General features: G+C 40.2%; 1 protein-coding gene across 4 annotated transcripts in view; it reads left to right on the forward strand.

The window, feature by feature from the left end:
* The first annotated feature begins 2,732 nt into the window (after positions 1–2,732).
* The window catches only part of LOC124184045 (IQ motif and SEC7 domain-containing protein 1), a 48,360-nt gene continuing 28,283 nt past the window's right edge, over positions 2,733–22,809 (forward strand). Inside the window, exon 1 of one of the 4 annotated variants that reach the window (XM_046573388.1) lies at positions 2,733–3,267. In XM_046573388.1, coding sequence (XP_046429344.1) covers positions 3,041–3,267 — 227 coding nt within the window. In that variant the 5' untranslated portion in view covers positions 2,733–3,040. Of the gene's footprint in view, positions 3,268–12,375; positions 12,397–18,126; positions 18,366–22,809 lie in introns of those variants that run through there. The other 3 variants (XM_046573382.1, XM_046573390.1, XM_046573386.1) reach the window with 3 other exon arrangements.

Below are 22,809 nucleotides of genomic sequence, written 5' to 3' on the forward strand. Positions count from 1 at the left end.
GGCTGCACCTTTAATAGTGAAGAAGTCTTTTCCGTCAATAAGAGCAGGATGATGGGTTCGAGTAACTTGTATATTCACTGAATGATTTGCCCTTTAGATGGTGCCGTGACAGCCTTACAGCTGATTAACGATAAATTGAATATGTACGGTGAGTACATCTCGACGATACATATAATTGTATACGTTCAATGAAAGTTATATTCGGTTTTGGTTTTTTCCATAAAACCTTTCCATTTTCCGCCCTGTTCAACTAATTTTAGCATTTCGTTTTTGTGAGAGAAGAGAGAGAGAGAGAGAGCGGAAGATTGAAAAAAGATACCGAAGAGAGAAAGAAAAAGAAGGAAAGAGAGAAAAAAAATTGTACAGAAAAAGCTGACAAAGGGGCGCGAGAGGTGGGAGAAAGGGAGGCATTGTCCAGCTGTCCTTCCGTACCCGACTGACCGCTCTGCGAGTCCGTGGTCCCTGTAGACCCTCGCGTAGACCCCGTATAGGCCGCAGTGAAGGTCGTAACAATATCGCATTGATCGTGAGATTTGGCTTTGGCGTTTGCGTACCTCACCGCTTGTTTGCAGCACCGTATTTCATACGCGGGAGCTGGATGAAAAAAATTTTTTTTTTTAAACTTGGATAATACAGCTACCAGTTTTTACCTTTGGCTGCAGGGTCGAGATTTGCCGGTCGCATCTGCTTGACCCGTGCGGTAGGTATTAGTGGATATCGAATATCGTACCGATCAAACCGAAAGAGATGACGAGAAACAAGAAGAACGGAATTTTTATCGTTTTCGAAATTTCCACCTATGTGTCATACACGGTCGTATCGGTGATGTTGAACACCGAGTTCCATCGATGGACAGTCCATGATATCCGTTTCAATGTCCATCTGTCAGTTTCGCCCATCTGCCGTTTGTTCATCCTAAAAGCTTCTCGGACACCGCTGCGTATCAATTCAAACAGACAATTCTCGAAGCATATCGATACGGCCGTTTTCGTTTTCGGATCGCAAGCGAACGGCGGAGATAATTTCTTTTCACGAAAAACTCAGACCGGAACGAAGAGGAATCCTCACGCCAGTTTAGTATATCTGTGTATCTGGCATGCACGATCTATGCTACGTAGCAAATGTACCTGTTGATCCGTGAAGGCATGCAAAGATGTATGGCGCGCCTGTTGAAGCCGACGCTAGTTTGGGCTAGGTTCGGTTTATTAGCCAAGGCAGCGCTTCTATGCATCCACAGGTCACAGGTACATATGTTACATAGAACATAGGATACATACATCTATACCTCTTCCTCGGAGGCGGACTGCATTCAAGTATATATACCTACTTTGACTCATTCTCTTGCTCAGTGCTCTTACAGCGGCACATGACTTTACATGGTGTCCAATGGATCTGGAAATATCTTGGAATTTTGCTTGTCCTTCAAAAATCCTGGAAACTGTCTTTGTATTCTTCTTGTGTCCTGGAAATATTCTATTTTTAACGTCTTTTTTTTAGAAGAATAGCGCAAATATGACTGGATGTTCTATTAAATTGTTTCACAATCAGATAGAATGTCTTTCACCTCTATACAGCGCAGCGGTACAACATACTAGAATGTGTTCCTGTTGAATCGCGGCTACGTGAATATCACGAAGGCTACCTGTGAATGGCATAATTAATCTATTAAGAGGGTGCATATGTGTAGTTTATGGATATAAGAACATAAGTGGCTTGATAAGACCGAGATAAGAGGTCAGCTGTTGCCTTCCTGTAAAAAAACGTCTGCGTTAGTCAGAATTAACAGTGTTCCGTTTGCATGGAACTCATGACCACGTGACATTACAATGGAAATCTGCCGCGAATAATCTGATACGGTGGACGTGAAACGACGGTGCAGCAACTTTTACAATAAAACGAAATTTTATGTAACATTACTCCAAATTTTCCCATCTTCGGCTGCTTGGCCATAATACCTGCAGATCTTTATGCTTTATTTGGGATTTTCCGATCACGCGTCGTACTTCGACGATGTCAGGACTGATCATTGAAAAGACACAATTTTCAACATAGCTTATCGCAGCGTTAGCTGAAGAGTGCAACAACCTTCCAAGAAAAAGAACTTGAAACAATACCAGAACTACACATGATCGATCCGACTAAGCGACGTGTACATAATTTCAACGATCAATGCTCTTCAATCGGAAAAATATTTTTCTTATTGTTTCACACTTTGAGAAAGACTCCGACTCTGAAGAACACTTCAGTGAACACTCTGTTAGTGGTGACATTAACCGAAGTAGACATATTCATTCGCATCTTTTCCGGTACCTGGAACGAACATCGATAGATGGTTTTCGTCCGACGCCCAGTAACGAGCTGCTGCTGGTACTATCGCATGGTAATCCATCGTGAGGTACCACGTACTGTTTTATCGACTCAGCGCTTCAGTGAAATCCCGCGATTCGTAAATTTGAAATAATTCAAAGTTCTAAGGCTTTTCACCAACGACATCGGTCATCTGACGGACATACAGGGTAAATTTATTGAAAACCACGGTAAGTTTACGATTCCTTGAACAATATACTTGGCATTCGGAATAAAACATCGAACGGTTCCACCGTACCAGTGAGACGAAAGCAGCAAACCCGAGATCGTTGAACGAACTCTGGCTGAGCGCGCTTGCGCGCTGCAGCTGCTAGTCGTTCACCGGGTCTGGTAGGGTTCCGGATCGCCGTGGAAAGTCCGAGACTGGTTTTAGAGGTAAGCACTAACAGCCAGCAGCAGGCAGCGGGTACCGGAATACAAGATGGCGAACGTGAGCCGAGAGTCGTCCGCGTCGTGAGTTTATCTGCGACGGCGTGGAACGCTATCAGTGAAGAAAAAACATCGTCGAGTTGATTGCTACCTGGAGGTGATGTAAGAGATGTTATGGCAATAATCGCACGCGCGTGTCCGGAATCGGGTGAAGTGAGAACGGGCCGATAAACGCTTGTTCCAAGTTGGAAATACAGAGTGTAGTAAGCAACGTACCCCCGCGGTGTGTGAAAACAAACAAACAATGAGCGATGTGACGAAGATCGGTGACCCGGGAGGGTTTCCGGATCCCGACCTCGAGACGATGCTCGAGGAAAAGAATCAGCTAATAGCGAGGCAATATGCAGAAATAGAAAGAATTCAGCACGAGCTTACGGACATCATAGGTGAACGCGACGCGTTGTTGTGCGAAGTGTCAAAACTCAAGTTTGAATTGGAGATGGCTGATTTGAAACGCCTACAGGATGACAGGTGAGTGATTCCTACTTCCCATCCAATTGCACCATCGTACATCATACTTTACAGTTTACACACAAGATCGACGGCGCATCATCGCTCTCGCGGAACCCTCATATTTCACATCTTATTTCGCTTCATGCTATCTAGACATCGGTACCTTCACCGCTAATGTCGGAACATTTTTTCTACCTAACGAGAGACCGCCAAAGCGACCTAGGATGCTGAATTACGTCAATCCATTTTCTTTCATTTGATTCCAGACCTCGCCGGATCTTCGAAACGTTGCTATCTCGCGATTTGTTATTTACATTATCGATATCGTTATAAGTGTCTGTAGCAGATTCCGTTCGACCGCTACTAACTACAAAATGCTTCTGCACACGTTTCAACGGTTGTGATCTCATGCCGGAAGCAATGTTTACGACGCGTACGTCTTACTTGGAGGATCACTTCGGTACGATTAGCACCGTCGCAGTACTTCGATCACTATTAAACACATCGGTGTCAATGATAATTGGTAACATTGAATGTTACGCTGGACAGAATCAACAATCTAATAACGAGGTAGACGCGCGGCATATTGAGTAGGCTGAGTACGTACAATTCCGAGCGCATCTCCCAGTAAAAAGTCATGAGGAAATACGCCCGAAGAATTTCTGGCGAAGGTGGATGGAGGTGGTACGGTTAACGCTAACACGGTTCAACAGCTTTCGACGTTTAATTTTCACTTTTTAAGACGAGCCGCACTCCGCCGGCGACACCCGTCGCTGTTTATCTTCAACCACAGACAAGTTTCCTATCCTACACCCTACTTGGTCTGCGGTTGTCGGATAAAATTCTCCTCGTGCAGATGTTCGTATACGATTACCATCGGTATTATTATATCGTGCGATTTTTCATAATCTAATTCCAACCTCTAGCTACACCTTATCGTTATCACTCATTTCTTTTCTTTCCCACTGAATTTTTGCCTTCAAGTCTGCTTGCAGATTCTTATCAAATCAATTCTATATCTAGATTTACGAATTTTCGGTTAACGAGTCAAGCATCGCTGTGGTTTTCGATCGCTGTTCGGTTAGTTCAAGTTCTGATCGTGCTGACTTGTAAATTACCAAGTCCGATTGCAAGAACAGGGGTACATTACCATATAGCGATCGAGCGAATCTGCTGGTGCTGAAAGTATTCGAATTGTGGCACTTGAGGACCAGAAGATTATCTTCGAATTCATTCCTGCATTATGCCGAAACCAACGTAGTTTTTTAATAAAATTTTCCGCCGAATCAGCTTGGCAATAAATTCTCGACCAATTCATCGTCTCCTTAGTTGCAAATAACCGCAGATTTGGTGATTTGAAATGACGCTCAATTTGAACGCACTTTCAGTGAGGAATGTTCCCGCGCTAGTGCCAACCGCTAGAGGATACCTAAATATATATAGGTATACCTAGTGCGCCGAAGAGATTTAACCGATAGGGTCATGGAAAGTAATTACGCTTTAACCGGAATCCCGATCGAATTCCTAGGCATTATCGGAAACGCCTCCAACAAGAATTGATAAAAAAGTCGGTGTTTGTTGATGCAAATTTTCTACACTCGAAACTGAACTTTTCAAACTTGAACAGCTGGGATATATCCAATTATGACATCGTGCAAATTAGATACATCTAGGTCGTGGCCATGAAAAACGCCATTTCGTGCGTCGAGGACGTAACGGAAATTTTTGCGCGTTGCCACGTTAGTTTACCGCAACGAACGCGTGACTGCAGAGGCTGTCTAAATAATCCATAATAAGCGGCAAAATTTAATTAGCTAAATTTTCGCCTGAGAGATTAAGTTGAACAGTGTACACAGACATACATGCCACGAATTCGAGGAACCTTACGATGGTAAAGTACCTTCGGTGACCATCGTTGCGTCCCAAGACTGGTAACCGCCTCAAAAAAAAAAAAAAAAAAATATGCAGGATGATTTGTAGCGAACCCTGAGCGGTACAAAAGGAGAAACGTGTTCCTTAAAAACTGCATTTACACACGTTATCGAAGAAGACTTACGACTGGAGACTTTTGCGCATGCGCATATTCAACTGTCATTGTTGACTGTACGTTGTACACATGCAGCTGTAGACCGTATGGACGACAAAGCGTTTAAAATAAGTTCCTCGAAGTGTGGACCCTCCTCTCCGCACAAAAGTCGACCTGATACTCACCGCTTCCTAACGTAACATGCACGTGGTGCCAACGCTTTCCTCTCGACTATTATTCAGAAAGCACACACAGATGCCTCGGCTCTCGATTTAATCCAATTAAAATTTCTTTCGTCAAACCAGAGAGCATGGAGACACGACAGTGTGGCGCGGCTATCTTATCACGTCTGGCACGCGTTCTATACGCCGGACTTTAAATACGTGGATTATCCTGGCCTGTTAAGGCCAATTAATCTCTAACTAAATTAGGACCGTTTAAACACTTTCGTTCCATGGGATTACTTCGCGAGTCATTAACGCCATGATTTTTATACTCATTGTCAAACGTATGAAAGTGTAGAGGACATCACATATGTACGTGTGTCACGACTATGACGAATCACCGTTCTGCTTCACCCAAACGTTAATTCGAATAACTCGACTTCGGTTGAGCCTTTTACAAGTTTACTACCGTTTATAGTCCGAAAGGCTCTGCATTTCTATCCGCTATTAACCATGTTTGGTTATCTCTTACGATGCAGTTGGTATTCGAATCGCTGTACAACTCTCGTGTAGCTCGGAAGGATGGCAAATTATTTCATTCTCGATTATCGCTTCGATGCTAATCGTAAGAGTGAAATGAATAGGAATCTGCTTGTCAGAAAACAAAGATGGAACTATCGCGTAGAGCGGGGATGCTGAAAACGATCCGATGAGCTGTTAACATTGAAAACGGACTTTGGGTCAGTCATCTCTTCGGGCGGTGCGTCATATGAGATAGATGTTAGAATATAATTTTATTATTTATACAGATGTGACGGCGGTCGTGCAGAAAAAAGGGTCGGCCTGTCCTGCCTCGCAGGCGAGTACAAGACACAGTGAAATTTTTTAAATAATTTGGGAAGATTTCGAGTTTTAGAGTCTTCCTTTGAAAGTGCAGTATTCGTACATATAATATATTTAGACTTCGTCACGAGTCTGAAGTCAGTCACGTTAACGTAACGAAAAATTACCATTTTTTAAGTTTATAGTGACTTTGAAGTAGTTTTCATCGTGTTGAAGTTAGTAACGTGATCGTAACGATTCATACTGAGGAAAAACCGTTATTTTGCAATTTTAGAATTGTCTGAAATTTAGTAAACTGTAATAGAACAAAGCACACTCATATTTCAAAAACTTAGATCCTTCAAAATTATTGTAAAATACGGAAGAGTTATTTTTTTCACCAATGTTTCGTTACGATAACGTTACTAACTTCAGCCTCATGATATTTTAGGGAAGTTTAACCGGATACGTGAGACTGAAGTTAGTAGCGTTATTGAAATGATTAACGCTTCGGAAAAAATGTTATTTCACAATTGCAGGAATGTCTGAAATTCAGTAAATCATACTCAGGCAATCGTATTGATATTTTGAAAACCTTACTTCAAAGTCACTATATAAACTTGCAAAATAGGAATTTCTCCTCCCAATGTTTCGTTACGTTAACATTACCAACTTCAGCCTCGTAATTCGTCACGATTTTACGAAGTACGTGAAACCTGAAAACCGATCGGAGCAGTTTCGAAATATTTTCACGGAATCTTCGTACGATATTCGTTTGCCTCGTGGCGGTAGAATTTCTCAGAATCAACCGATTCTTTGGTTAGGCTCTGGTGGCTGACCTCCCCGAAGCACACCACACACACCTATGTAACCTTAAGCCCACTTATTTAGAGGCACAAAAGATTCGACTCCGTGACCGTCCTTGAATCTGACCCCCGAGTCAAATGACAAAAATTGATCCCCGAGTTCGGCGGATGCTATCGGGGCCTTTGCCAACCAGCCACGTATGATTCCGTTATGTCGCTCCGTAATTTCAAATCCAACAAGAACCGTGTCACCGGATCCAGTAAACGACGTATAACAAGCCACACAGCTAGCTTTTCCCATCGGTATTGATTTGAAAACAAAAAATGCCGAATGTGTAAACGGTTGCCAGTTTCAATGTTTGTTCATTGCTTTTAAACTCGCGTGCCTGCGAGAGAGTGCCGGGATAGTAATGTGCTCGCATAGTTGAACATGATTCTAAAAATATCGACTCTCCGATGGTCCATTGCAGAGCAATGGAGAGCGTCTTCCTTTCCTCTCCCATCTCTTCTTCCATTTCTTCCCCGTCATCTTCCTTCGCCGCGGATGCGTAAGTTTTCTCGGAGTTATTTTCTTTTGTTGAAATAGCTGTAAGTATAGCAGCACCGCTGTGTTTGTGATTTCAATGAAATCTACTATCACGATCTACGTAGTTGCTGGGCCTACTTCGTTGGCTGCGTTTTATGTAGTACCCATCCGCCATTGGATTTAGGCATCCCAAATATTCGACGGCTGAGAGCCTGCTGCCGATAGAACGAAATTAATATCAGCATGCACGGGGGCCACTTTCGTTTGCAAACAACGTTTCACCGTCGACTTTTCGAGTTGAATGATATTAGCTAATGACGTAACAATGTTTGCCAACGTTCGGTAAATGTGAGTGTGCCACGAAAAAAAAAAACGCTACAATGGTCGAATAAAATTTCACTCCAAATAGGGCGGGGGTTAAAATTTGAAAGGGTCAATATTTGGAATGGCCGGTATATCGGAATTTCAAACATGCGAGAATAAAATAACATCACTGATTAGAGTGACAACTAATCACTGACACTTTCAAAAATCCAGATTTCGAACAATTCATCTTTCGTTATTTTATCTTCTCATGTTTGAAATTTCGATATACCGGCCATTCCAAATATTGATCCTTCCAAGTTTTGACCCCCAGCCTCCGCATACTACTCGCATCGGATTCGGCTAGGACAAGGAAAAAATCGATTGAAATTGGACTAAATCCACGCCTTGTATCTGTTGCGTATGGTGAAATTTTTATGATACGACACTGCGAGTAGACCAGACGAATTTATGACGACGGGGCGTCATTCTGTTGAGCGAAATGCCCGTACAGGTCTACCCACGCGCGGGTCTCGTAAATCGTCAAAGGCACCGTCAAGTATCACAACATCCCGATGACCATCTATCGTCCGCAGTTTACAAGCGAGGGGCAATCGCGGTAGGAGCCAAACGGCGATACATTCAGCGCGCCATTCGACCAGGCCCGGATTAACCGTAAGGCTAAAACGGGTGAAGCCTTAGGTCCCTGAAATTTTCTGCCCTTCAATTTTCGAAATCAAAATTTTCGAGATAGTACCGAGATTACCAAAAATGTGAACTCCTGATCTTTACCAATAATGGATCGCGTCGATGTCAATCTCTCGCTTCTATCCGGTTTCGAAGAATTTCCTGCATAAGGTTCGAGAACTTTGCATACACGGGTAGATACAAAATATCGTAGACCCCTAATTTTTTTCCCTAGTATCACAGGAATAACCAAATGCTTTGTCCCCGTTGAGCATAGAGAGCGAAATCGCTTGTAATTTAGATTTTGAAAATGTAAAAGATGATTTTTTCAGCATTGAGGCGTAAAAAAAGATGAAATATCATAACTCAATATCGTAGTACAAAATGTGTTTCTCTGTACAAGATTAATTTAAGCAAACTTAATTACATATACAGAGAAATATTATAATAAAAATGTTCTTCTTAACCTAAGTTGACTTAATTTTCTGTCACCACTTTTGAAATTTAACCTATTGGACCATCTTGCCGGACAAAAATTCGGTCTTTTTTGTAGAAAAGCCCCCTTAATCCGGGCCTGCATTCTACGCAGCTAGGAGAGAGGCGTAGACCGATTTTATCCCATCGATCAACGGCGGTCCGTCAAGGGTTTCGATCCCCGACACCCGATATGTTTTGTTATAGTAGGTGTATGTAGGTACCTCACATGTCGCATGCACGTGCGCACCTTTCTCTTCCTGCGATCCGCCACCATTCATACGTACACTTGCAACCCCAAACTTGCAGGTCTTTGCACAAAGATACGCCCCGGTGAAAATGATTTCTACGATTTTCTACGATTTTTTAAAGGAATTTGGAACATTTCGTACAATTTGGTACAAAAAATTATAAATAAGGATAGTATTTCATAAAAACTTATAGATTTTCAGTAAAAATTTGCGAGATGGTACAAGTAAAAAATCAGTAAAAATTCGTAGTGGTATAAATTTCCACCCGGGTATCGATGTATGTACAGAAAGATTTATTTTTCCACGTGCCAACTGCGGTACCGACGACTTGTGACAAGTACTCGCCAACGACTATTTCTGACGGATTATAAGTTTCTGCTTCTAAACCCCCTGCTTGGCTGGTTTAGAGTCTGCTATTTTCAGACTAAATGGCGTATATCACTTTTCGTTCACTTTGTTCACTGGTGTTTTTTTCGTCTAGAATGTTCTAGAAGGTTCTTTTATTCTCGAATTAAATGGAGTCATGTGCTGCTCTGGATGATAACAACTATACCTACATAGTTAACATCACGTACGCTCACTGATTGGGAAACTCATGAATACGATAAGCTCGAATGCAGATACATTGTGCATTCTGTGCAGAACAGAACTTATTATGAAGCATTACTAATCTGAGAAATCGTGACATCCCGTTGAATACCAACTTGTGCGTGATGAAGAATGTTCATCAAGACGCGTAATCAGGTACAACAGTGACTACAATGTGGTGAGACTGCTGAAGTTTCCACTCGAAGAAATAAAAGTGTCGACAGTCGGAACAAGCAGCTGCCTGAACTTATATCAAAACAGAATAAAATATTCTCCTTAACGGTGTTATTCACGTTTCTCAGGCTGTCTAAACTGCAAATATGAGTGCAGGATATATAATTATTCTCAGTGACCGTGAAGTCTTACAACTAGTCGTGAAATAATTGTATCTCAGCGAGGGGGTATTGACCGACCGTGTAACAAAACTCGCAGAAAATGAGGACAAAAAAATCGCGGAATTGAATCGAGGCAGAATTAAAAAAGAAAATGCCGAATCCTTTGATAACACATGTTTATAATCGTGTCCGACCCAGGGCGTGTAAATGAGCAGGTTTTTTTTTTTTAATACCAATTTCAGGAATTACAAGTATCGTGTATATCTCGAAGACCTTTTTTATTGCGAGTTCCTTTATGCTCGTGTTACTTAAGCGTTCATTACAACCCGACGTATACAATTAAGTTCACATGGGTAGAGGATACATGGAATTACTATAATTCCAGGTCCGTGAGAATTCAACGGCCGGTATAAAATACTAACTCCCATGTTTTGCTCGTGCTATTTTCTAACCGTCTTGCGGATAATTGTTAATTATCAATTTTCGGTATTGATGAGCTGATATACCACGGTGCGTTAGCTGTGCACCTGACAATAGATGGACAATGTTAACAATTATTAACACGACTCAAGCACATCATGAAATGAATTTTTTTGTGATGTTGATGATCCTTCGCACATCCACGCACCCACATGTACGAAAAATTGGAAACAATGACGAAGTGAATTTTCATTTTCAGGGTTAGGTTGCAATAGGGATATAAGTGGTGAAATTCATTGTATATATTACAGAGACGTCATGAGCTCTGCTACTTGTTTCGTACCATACTATTCGTTCTGCATTCATGGACTAGATGTGATGTAATAAGCTTGGAATTAAAAATAAATAACGAAACAAGAGAGAGAGGAAGAATAACACAGGTCTGCGATGGTTTTCCCCTGACAAAACTGAGTAGTAATTTCGGTCGGTATTAGGTACGAATCTGTGAGAAAAATATTTAAAAAATTCTATCACGTAAATTTTCTGAGAATTTTTTTTCTGTTTTTTTTAATACTACTAGAATTAACTTCCAACTTCTGTGTTAATTATACGGATCAATGGTAGTGTTGATATTTGAATATTCATCTACCCGCGCCAGTTGCTGTTTATGATGATTTTAAGCATATCTAGAGCTACGTAAGTAATACAAGAGAAAAAAAATTAAACAGGAGTTTCGAAGAAACTAGAAAAAGATATCACAAGTCTTTTCGATTTATCTAGTCTAAGTCTTGTTTAGAACTAATGCTATTCATTTCGTAACTAAGAATTCAATTTAATATTCATTGTATATTATTTTTTAATAAAAATTGATCGAACAATCTGTAAACATGTATATCTGGGATAAAAATAAATCTCGATGTGCCGTTAAAATAAAAAAAAATAAATAAATAAAAAAACTAGCGACATATATTAATTCAACGTGCCTAAATACCTAAAAAAAGCATTGTTACTTTAAAGGTGAAATTAAAGGTTATATTTCGCAGGCCTGTGTAATTCATGCAGTTTTCTTAGGCCGCGAAGTGACGGCGTTTCCTCCTTCGGGCGTCAGACGTACGATAAGGGTTGGTTTACCGAATACAATGGGAAAACGCAGGGATTCGAAGAGCGCAGACGCCGAGGGTTGGTTATAGGCAGCGATGACGCCGAGGGTCGGGACGCCGACGTCTCGTCCCCGCCAAAGCCCCACCAGTAGTTCCGTATAACGATTCGTCGTCGGTTCTTTCATTGACTGCGCGTGGAAACAAAAAGGAAGCAGGAATAAAAACAACCGGCTAAAAAAAACAAATCAGTGCCCTTGTAGTGTTGACGCCACGCGAGTCTTACACGGCAATGGAGTGCAGTCGCGTCATGTGTTTCACGTCTCTGTACAATCCATGCACGTTATAAGTGCCGATTGATTTTTGTTTTATCATATTATTTTAATCAACTCTCACGACGCCGGTTGAGAATAATCGTTCTATGAACTCCGTAAGCGTCGGCTAAGAGTGAAATTTGTTTTATAATTATTGTTGAATTATATTATTAAATAGTTGTGAAGCTGAAACTTTTCTTGATGAAAAAATCATTTCTTATTGGAAAATGAAAGTTGACACGATTTAGTTTGTTTGACGTTCAGTGAGGCTTACGAGGATCCGATAGTTCCGACTTGAAAATGGTACTGTTCTAAGGCCATGCTGCAATATGAGGTTTGTTTTTATCTCACTCAGCTCTGACAATGAATAACAAAGGAAATAGGAAGTCATGTCGATTAGGTTATTCATGATAAAAGTTGTTTCACCAACCTTTATTACGAATATTGAAAATCGTTATACTACCATGCTTCGAATATTTATAATTCACAGCTCCTACACAGCAATAATCAATTTCTTCTCTCAACCTAAATAATTAATGACCGTTTTCTTTTCTCTCTTCCTCACGTTATACATTCTTTATATCATATTTCCTTTGCGATACGACTATCCTTGCGGCAGTGACTAATCAGTCGATGATGAATATACTTGTCACATCCGTGTATTTTTTCTCTTTCCCCTACACTTTCAAGGTCCGTGAAGTTGGGCTTCCCGCTCAATCACGATCAATTGCATCAATTAGATCAGACTCATTGTACCCCTGCCGGATTATTAGCATGCGTTCCCCAACTCGTTTAAGCTATTTAATGCCATCAATTGCTCCTGAAATAATAACTAGCTATCCAGTAATCACCTCTAATGGTATTGAAATCCGGTACCCGATGCCAGAAGTTCTTTGGCTGCTGCAATAAAAATTCCTTTTCAATCTGTTCGACAAACGATTTGCCGAATGGGATAAACTTGACTTTTTCAGACTTTTTCAGACCGCATCCAACAAAAAGTTCCTGTTAATTCAGCAAACTGCTGTATTGTCCTTTCATCAACTTTTATCAACACTTATCTTACCGAGCGGAAATTATTCCTCTCTTCTAGAATATCTCTGCACTCGGTTAAGCACCGGAGTGACAGCGACTATATACCAGGAAAGCCAAATGCTGCACCCAAAGAGCTGATTCCTGCTATACTAGTCGCAGTTGCATGCGTGGGCATCAAGTTCCAAGATGTCAGTGCGCGTAGGTCGACTTTAACCTAGAAACAATCAAGCGTGGGCAAACCGCTTCGACGGTGTACATATGCTTGGTAAATGATCAATTTAGGCTTAGGGTGAATAAAAATATCCGAGCGTCGCCTCGGTAAAAGAGTAATTAAATTTATGAATACGATTCCCACCGGCTGGTGCATTAATTGAATAGGTACACCGAATTAAGTTAACGCAAACAATAATTACTAAACCGCTCGAATCGGCCAACCGTAATCTTATCTGAAAACACCTACTACTTGTAACGGATAAACGCACGTCTTTCTATCAGCTACTCTACTTTCTAGATAATTGCAAGTATATTGAACAACTGTTTCGAGAATTTGTATGGTACTCAAATATTAAAAACCTTCGCCTTCACCACACACAGTTATTATTCGTTAAGAAAAGTAAAATTAATTGATATGAACGTATAATTTGTAATCAGCAAGTTGTCAAATGCGTAAAACCTTAGTAGCTGCAACAATGTAAAAAAAAGCAGGGAAAGGACCCCACAGAATCGTTATGAAAATTGGCTGCCGGTCAAATTGGCCGGATTTTCAGTATGTTACAGTACGTATCCTTTCTATCAAAAGTTCTTATATACACAAATCCCAAAATCAATAGTTTCCGAGATACAGGCTTCGATACAGGCTGTGATTGATTCCGTCAACGCATTGACTCCATCCATGAACTCGCTAGTTTACCGGAAGGAGGTGCAACGTCAGATTTCGCGCGAAGAACGAAACCCTCCGACTCTTGCGACAATCGGCTTGTCCTGTTTTTCACGCGTATGCGGAGTCTCTGCGAATCGGCTGTGGGCTTTTTGAGTGATATACTTGATCTCAAGTCCGCCTTGAAGCTTTGTAATTCGTAAAAATTTTGTAACCCATAGATATCAAAAAATCCATCCACCCCCCTACCGAAGCCTATACCTCTACTGATTTTTTGGGACCTGTGTCCGTAAGAAGTTTTGATCGGAAGGATATGTACTACAACATATTGAAAATCCAGCCAATTTGATCGGGAGCGAATTTCCATAAGGATTCTGCGGGGAGCTTCGTCGAATCAGAGAATTGAAACGCTAAATTCGAACCCTCATCTCTTTGGCGTCGCCTCTCGTGGAGGTGCTGCAGCCATGCCAGTCACCGTGCTCTGTTATACCATTGCGCTCAGACTCTCTCGCCCCTTAAGCGATCGATTGCCGTTGCACGGTTTCGGGAGGGTGGATAATAAATTTTATTGCACCCTGCGCTGCACGCGATACCGAGTGCTCTGCTCCAGCTCTGCTGATGACAGCCTCGGCGAATAACATGACTGCGCTCTAATCGCGTCACACTGCACACATACATGCCAATAATATAATATGTACCTGTACATGCCAATGTGCGTGAGAATGACGCCATACATTAGCCGCCGACACCTTCAGTGATTAATTAATTATCAGAGAACCGAGTAATAACACGTTGCAATTTGGTAAGACAGATTATTCCTTCACTGCTCCACTACAACGAAACGACAGTAACAGTTAAACATTTGACGTGAAAGAATTTTGCCGCAAGTTTTTACACTATAGAAATATATCGCGGTGATAATTCCAAAAGGGCGTATAATTTTTTTTTTTTTTTTCATTGACGATCGTTCCGGAGACTCATTTTCAAGTTAAATCTTGAAAAAAAATTTTAAAGCCAAACGCGTGTATATTATTTTTTAATATTTAACTTGAAAATTAGTCTACGGAAAGATAGGCAATGAAAAAAAAAAATCAAAATTACACACCTTTGGCAATAGCACCGTAATATTTATATTCACGATTAGTTATGGAGCGCAGTTCTTTGTATAAAGCAGGAAGGATTTCATTCCTTTCGTATAGCTACGCATTTTTTGAGCGTGCTGCAGCATTTTGAGAATTGCAAATACAGTAACCGTCGTTCCCCGTCCGACATGAAACACGTTCCTGAGACGATATTGATCTTAAAAACTGCCCTATAATCGTTCTGATTCACCGGGTGCACCTCGAACCTTTGCTCCTGCCACACTGCAACCCCGTGCCGTGAACCACGTGACTGATGAAATTATAGGGGAATGAATGACTCACACTCTGCTACCCTCCTGCCAGGAGCAGAGAGAGACAGAGAGAGACAGAGAGAGAGAGAGAGAGAGAGAGAGAGAGAGAGAGAGAGAGAGAGAGAGAGAACATTGCGCTCACGCAAAGAGCATAATATAGTTCCAAAGAATCATTCGTATACAGGGTATATACGGTATTTTATTAATAGACTAAAAAACAGCCAAGCTATGATTCGATGGCGGCAAATTAATGTTACACGGTTTTTTGCACTTGTTTTTCACCGCGTCCTTGCGTCTTCCAAGCTCTGCCGCAGTTACCCTCCAATCTTTTTATACCAAAATCGATATTCATGCCAGACTAAATATAGCTGCATTATTATACCTACATTCGTACTATACCATGTGGAAAAGGGTCGTATCGTAAATAAAGCGTGCTTCGAATAATATATTATGAAATGAACACAGAGTGAAGATGTTTATGAGTTAGGTTCGCTGTCGTGCGGAGATTTGAAGAATAAAGCTGTTAGTTCAAGTTCATGATTTACTGAAATCCAATTGTTGAAAAACTAATAAGCGCTGTACCGCTGAAAATCAGAGATTAACTTGAAATCGTTACTTTTGTGAAACAACAATTCCACAACATAAATTTCCAGTCTGTGTACGCAAACACAACATGTTCTATGACCCATAGTGTTATATTGATCGTTGCAGTTGGGATAAGGGTAGAAATTCTCCCGAGGGATTGTAGTTCGCGGCTTACATGGAGCTCCACTGTCGCCGAGAGAGGAAGGGAAACGAAAGAGAAAGAGGAATATGACGGTAGAGGGAAAGAGACAGGGAAATGGAAAGGGAAAGGAAACGCCAAAGCTACGTGGTGCGGACTAAATTCGCCATAAGTCCCAGCACCGTACTACACCCCGTACGCTTGGCAGCAACGTATAGCCAAGGGTGAGCAAGTGGAGTAGGCAATTTCTCTCGGGTAAAATGCCAGCTGCACTCGGAGATGGATAAAGAAAAATAAAATTCCGCCCTGGGGGAACATGCTGATAGTATAATCCACATTTGAATTCCAAGTTCTTGTCCGTACGAATTTCATACGGTCTAGCAATTCCCAAGATGAGATTGAAATTTTTATCTTCATTTAATCAAACACAGTTGGACCTTGTATCAATGATTGAGTAATGAGGATCGTCGAATATACGGTAGTTGTTAGTCAAAACCTGCATGCATAGCGCGTATCGTTAAACGCCTGCTGTATGCAAATTTCTATTCTTTGGAGTCATGCGGGCTGCGGTATATAAACTCGCAGGCGCAAAAGTTGTCATTGCAAGTTGGCGTGATGCATGGTTGGATTTATCGAATGATCCATACAAATAACAGTATACGCGGCGAAATTAGAGGAAATTTTCATATCGCTGATAACGACTTGAGTCAGTGATTTCAAGTTTGGCACAAAATCACAAAATTAATGTAGTATAATTGCGCAAGTGATAGATGTTTCCATAGCAGTCGGACCTTGAAACCGTTGAATATTCCAGGAGGAACATGTGACTGTTAATAATATACTGTAAGAAGGAAAACAAGAACGTTTCCTTCGTGATCGATTTGGAGCTTACAACGCGACGACAGCAAACATGCCAAAAGATATTTATTATTAAAAAATAAAGGCATCTGCTTGTATAGAATAACGAGATATACATTGTTTGTCTTTCCTGATTAGTCAGATTGGGGGCGTATAAATTCGACTGGCAATTTCAGTCACTGTTTAGTCATTTAACATCTGGCTAAAATTATACGATACATTGAATAACGATTAATCAACAATTACTGTTCAGAGTTATGTACCATCGTGACAGATGCACGTTTTTTCTATTTCACTGTTGACGAATAAAAATATGATAATTATTCAGTTTGAATAAAATTCCTGTGCTGGACTGGATTCTTGCGTTATAATTATTCTACGTATTATAACTTATGTATCGCTTTAAAATAATGGGTCCTCTAATAAATAAAGTAAGTTCAGCAAACACACAGAAGATGATTAGTCGTAGGAAAACAGTTCAGTATATTAATTCACAATTCGTAAGTTGAGGTGAGGCTTCTCCTTGTAGTTGAAGCTCGTCATAATTCGCGCTCATCAACGAAAATTCAATTTTCACCAAATTGTAATTAAGCCTCGTAACGACGTAGCCACTCCACGTTATAAACCAGCCTGACAATTTTCCCGATCATTTTCACGCCAGCCACAGCATCCAATTAAATGGCGCGAACCAATTTGTGAAAAAAGTGAACGAACTTATCTCAGTCGTTGATAACGCCCCGAAAATTGCTAGAGATTCATTATTTCGGGCTTGGATCGTGAGATAGTCGAATGCCAAGAAACTGATCCATAGCAAATCACTGCAAACTTTTACGGTTCACGTGATATAAATCCTATTTCTAAGCGTAAGTTTAAGTTCGCGTAGTCACGTGTTCATTCTTGGAGATAAATTTACTGCCTGGTTGTCAAGATCAACGTTGACTGTGGATAGGTGTATTCAAACAAGGCATTAACGTCGCTTCTATAGCTGCATGTATTCACGATAAGTGCCAGTTCGTCACCAATAGCGGTGAGTGTAAGGTGTGGAAAGCTTGCGAGTGCGGCTATTTCAACTCGGGTTTCAGCAAATCAAGCGATTGTTGTTTGACTATCGCAGCGGCGTATTCTTGTCGTGCACGAATACTTTATCTCGCAATGTAACATCAGCGATAAGATAAACTCGAATAATTTAGTATTCCCTTATTCGATCTCGCGATCAACCATGATCGATATTCTTATACGTAAAGTATCGACGAAACGGCGTATGATTTTCGAAATAAAGAAGACAAAGACAAAGACAAAAACAGAGATAGATTGGATTCTTTGTGACGGTGCGATGTGCGAGGAGCAGTGCCTTTTTTGGATGTACAGTACCGTCAAAATGTGCTTCGCCGCTGTTTGCTGTCGTCGACTTGGTTATAGGTACTAAATAAAGGACATACAAATATTACAAGTCAAATGTGGAATGATAGTTCGTGCGTCTGTTCAACCTTCGAACATAAAATTTTGTACACTTGAGAACTTTTTTCTACCTTATCCAACCTTATTTCTCGCACACGTTTCTCCGTTCATTTTTTCATACAATAAATTCTTTTAATGTTTCGCTTCAGTAAAAGGCAATTGTCATTACAATGAGTTACGTTGTACCATTTTATCTGTTTCAGGTGAGTTGCCCCGGGCCTTTCAACAAATCAATTGTTATTAACAGACTACTTCGTGCGCTCTCGCTCAGGTATTTTTAGCCTATAATGCAATGCAGAATAAGACTGGAAACTGGTTTGACTGGTTTGCAGTATGGAATTCTCTCGATTCTTTTGTTCTTTTATTTTACAGGTATACAGTTTTATTTGCAACGGGTGGTAACAGCCATACATACACTAATCACACTTTTACACGCATCAAGATAATAATAGTAATAATAATAACAATAACACATATATCATTCTGATTTCTTACCTGCGAATTATTTTATTATTTGACCACAACATCTTAAAATAATTGTACCAGTACAGGTAATCCACATCTTTTGAATCTCAAACAGCACAGTAGTTTTTGCCTCCTTCAATTATGTAAGCCCGCGTTACCGCAATGCATGTCGTGTTGCCTTGCATCAGGAGATAGATGGCGGATTCGATCTTATGCTGGTCAAGAATTTTGCATATTTATAGACGTACTATTTATTAATTCACTTTCTAATTGCTGATATCATTTTCTCTTTCCCTACTTACTTCAATTTTAATAGCAGATGTTATCCTTCAGTTATGTATATATATATATATATATATATATATTATATATATATATTATTATATATTATATATATATATATATGTAACAGTACTTAGTCATGGGTAAAGTCGTTATTAGGCGAATTTGGTATACATAATTAGAGCTCCCTCCCGTTCATATTTCAACCTTTATCTGCACCCAGTAAGATCGGAGCCGTGTTTTTATTTAATTGATGTAGGTCAATTTGGCCTGCAGGAGTAATTACCAGTGGAATTTCGTCATTTCCGTGTTTTATTGTCTTTTCTTATTTGCATCTGTTACCTTTACACTTTCTCCTTACATATTTCGGCCTCTTATTAATTCCTACACTGCTCCAGATAGTTTTAATCAAATTCAATTCCACGCTGGATATAGTATATTTTCCTCAGATGTAAATTAATATCGGAAAGCTTGTGCTTACATTGAAAAAAAGTCGAGTTGAAAAAAAAAAGTTACTTTAAAAAGTTTAACAACAAGTCAAACCATAGGTGTTGTTGTTAATTACAGTTCAATTAGGAAAAATGAACGAATTAACATATGGAGTACAAGTCGTTTAGGTATGTATAATTATATTAATATCTTCCAATCGGTGAATGTCAGAATCCGCGAACAAGCTACCTGGTACAAATAAATTCTGCACCGTTACACGATTATCCAAGGCCGTCTATTTCTTGCTTCAGCAGGCAATCGTTTATAAAGTAAAGTAATATTAACAGCGATATAGATATATTAACAACGAACTGTCACTTTCGAATGTGATCTTTTTAAGGTCTGTAACTTCATTGTTACCATTGTGAAAAACGTTGTATATACAATACGCGCAAGCAGTGCATATTAATGTTCCGATCAGCATTCGCAGAAGTATTAATTAGCTGAAAGTTCTCTAACGCGAAATTGAAGCCCACGTCCGGTTTCTGTACCAATGAAAATTATAGATACTATAAATAAGCAGAAGAGTCGTCCAACAATACGACTCGTCGATGTTGTGAGAGGTGCTATATCCGTGACCGCAAATTAGTTATACGAAGCATTAACCTTAAAGAATCAGTAACGAACCGTCGCCGTTATCAATATGCAATGGTGATGTTTAAAGGATTTTCATTGAAAATCTGCATGTTACTTTCGCAAGACCCGCACGTGACAAGCGTCGTCCGTGTCCCACATGTGCAACTGTCGAATCGAACTACGTGTCACAATCTGCATAACTCGGGTGAAGCCGGCGCAGCTCTACATGCGCGTTTTAAGTGCATTATCGAGTCTAACTGCGGGTATATGCGTGAACTTGGCGTCGCGTCGGAGACAAGATGTCCCAGCATAAACCCACACATAGGTATAAGGAAAGTTTCTGCCTTGCGTAGGTGCAGAATTCACCGATCGGTGCACTTTCCACGAAGCGAGGAAACGTCACGGCGAACATTGGAATATTTATCTACTATCGGAACTTGGAAAATTTTTGACATTTTACTAGTGAAAACATTACGGAATCAGCGTACGCTCGAGTTCCGTTCAGGGTTGCCAACCCTAAAGAAATTTCGTTAAATCTAAAGAAAATAGAGACCGTTCCAAGAAAAAAGAAAAGTTGGCTTCTTATTAAGAAATATTGTCGTTTAAGCCGGAGACTGAAAAAAATATCTCAAGATCTCTGACGAAATATCAAGACTAATAGTGCGAGATCTCTAAATATGGTCTGTGAAATCGAAACAACAAATTAAAAATCAATCAATTGTGAGGTTCCTGAGAAAATATGCACTAATTAGATAGCGTCTGCAATTTTCAAACGCACTTATTTGACAAGTTGGTGGTCCTGAATATTGAACATAAAAGCATATTATATAAGTAAAAGTTCCTAATATATACAATTCAGATTGTCGGATATAAATCTGTCTGTATTACCTTGTACGGTGAGGATCATTATATATTTCTAGGAATATTGTCCATGTTATAAAGCGAAAAATGAAATGTGTTATGTATTTCTGTATTTATTGAGTTTCAATATAGTGAAACATCGCTCTTGAAAATGAGAAATATAAAGGATTACTGGTGCGCCATTAAGACATCTGAAGAATTATTTTCGTGCCATCTAAATAAGAAATATAAAGAACTTTTGGCGCCATTTAAAGAAATGTGCTTCTGATAGATTGGCAATGCTGGTTGTGTTAGGTTAGGTTACGATCAAGAAGGAAGCCACGATGACGCTGCTACACGTTACGTCAAGCTGTGCCACGCTGTGTATGTACAAAAAGTTTACTCATCAGCAGCGACAGCCGTGTATCTTGTAGGCGGCTATAAAGGACGATTTACACGGGACGTTTACCTTCACGTTTCCTCAACATTCGAATACTACAATCAAAAAGTATGCACGAATACGATCGTAGGTGTGAACATCAGTACAGTCATTATATACATTTTAAAATGCAAACGAACCGAGAAGGCTGATTTCTATATATGGTGCAGGGGGGACTTAGAAAAGCTTAACTTGAAATTGTCGACCAAGACAATTCCTATGAGCTTTATCCGCCATATTGTTTTATTGCGATAACTCGGCCTTCCGTTATCATACGAAAATTGCGATTATATACGTTTTCGTTCCTTTTTTTACGATCTACAATTCAAGTGAAATGAATTTTTCACCTACAGTTGTTCGATATCTCAACAACGATCATCCGTTGTTGATTGTGATGGTTTTATCCCGAGTTATCGGAAAAAAAAAAAACCAAATGGTGCAGAAAGCTAATAGAAAATCTTGCTCGACAATATCAAGTTAAGCTTTTCTAAGCCCTCCGTATACAATATATAAAAATCAGCCTTCTCGGTTCATTTGCATTTATTTGCCTTTTTTCGGATATAATGATTAGACTACATGGCTTGTATTCTTGTTGTCGAAAACGGGAATGTCCTTCTTATGCCCAGGTCACGCAACCGACTCATGCTGCAGCGGACGTCAATACTTACAGTCCGTCCGCTCACTCACACCAATTTGGTCGTGTACAGCCAAACGCGTATGTGTGTGAGTAGCGGCCGCGACATGAGAACAACGCGACGCGTCTCCAGTAGCCAATCAGAAAGCTGATTCTTCCGTTCGTCTCCTAAATCGTTCTGAATCTTTTACTGGCTGCCAGCTGCGTTACTTTCAGCGATACATTCTCTATGATTTAAACGCGAATGTTACTGCAGGTACATATATTAGTAATTGGCATGCAATCTTGTCAAGGTTTTGAGCTACTTCATTGCATGCGGTCATGTGAAAAGGCGGCATAAACAACTCTGTTTATAGCCGTGTGCATTCTTACAAAACTATTTCCATTATACTTTTGAGTACTCAATATTTCTTACCATAGAATTTGTAGACTATAACAATCGAGCTTCGCATGGAATCGCATACATGGTATGTTGTTTACCGTTGTATACAAATTCTGCTATCTGTACACGTTTATACGTTTCCCGAGTTATCGAAGAATTATTATTTTTTTCGCGCCGCCCACCTACTTCTTATCGCTCGACGATTTCATCCCCGCAAGGATGCAGTGAATCTAGACCTTCGCGTCGTTTTAGCTGTAAATAACATTTTTCTGCAATGCCCTGCAGCTGCGGTGCTGCA

This window comes from Neodiprion fabricii, chromosome 5 (genome assembly GCF_021155785.1).
Source record: "Neodiprion fabricii isolate iyNeoFabr1 chromosome 5, iyNeoFabr1.1, whole genome shotgun sequence".
NCBI lineage: Eukaryota > Metazoa > Arthropoda > Insecta > Hymenoptera > Diprionidae > Neodiprion > Neodiprion fabricii.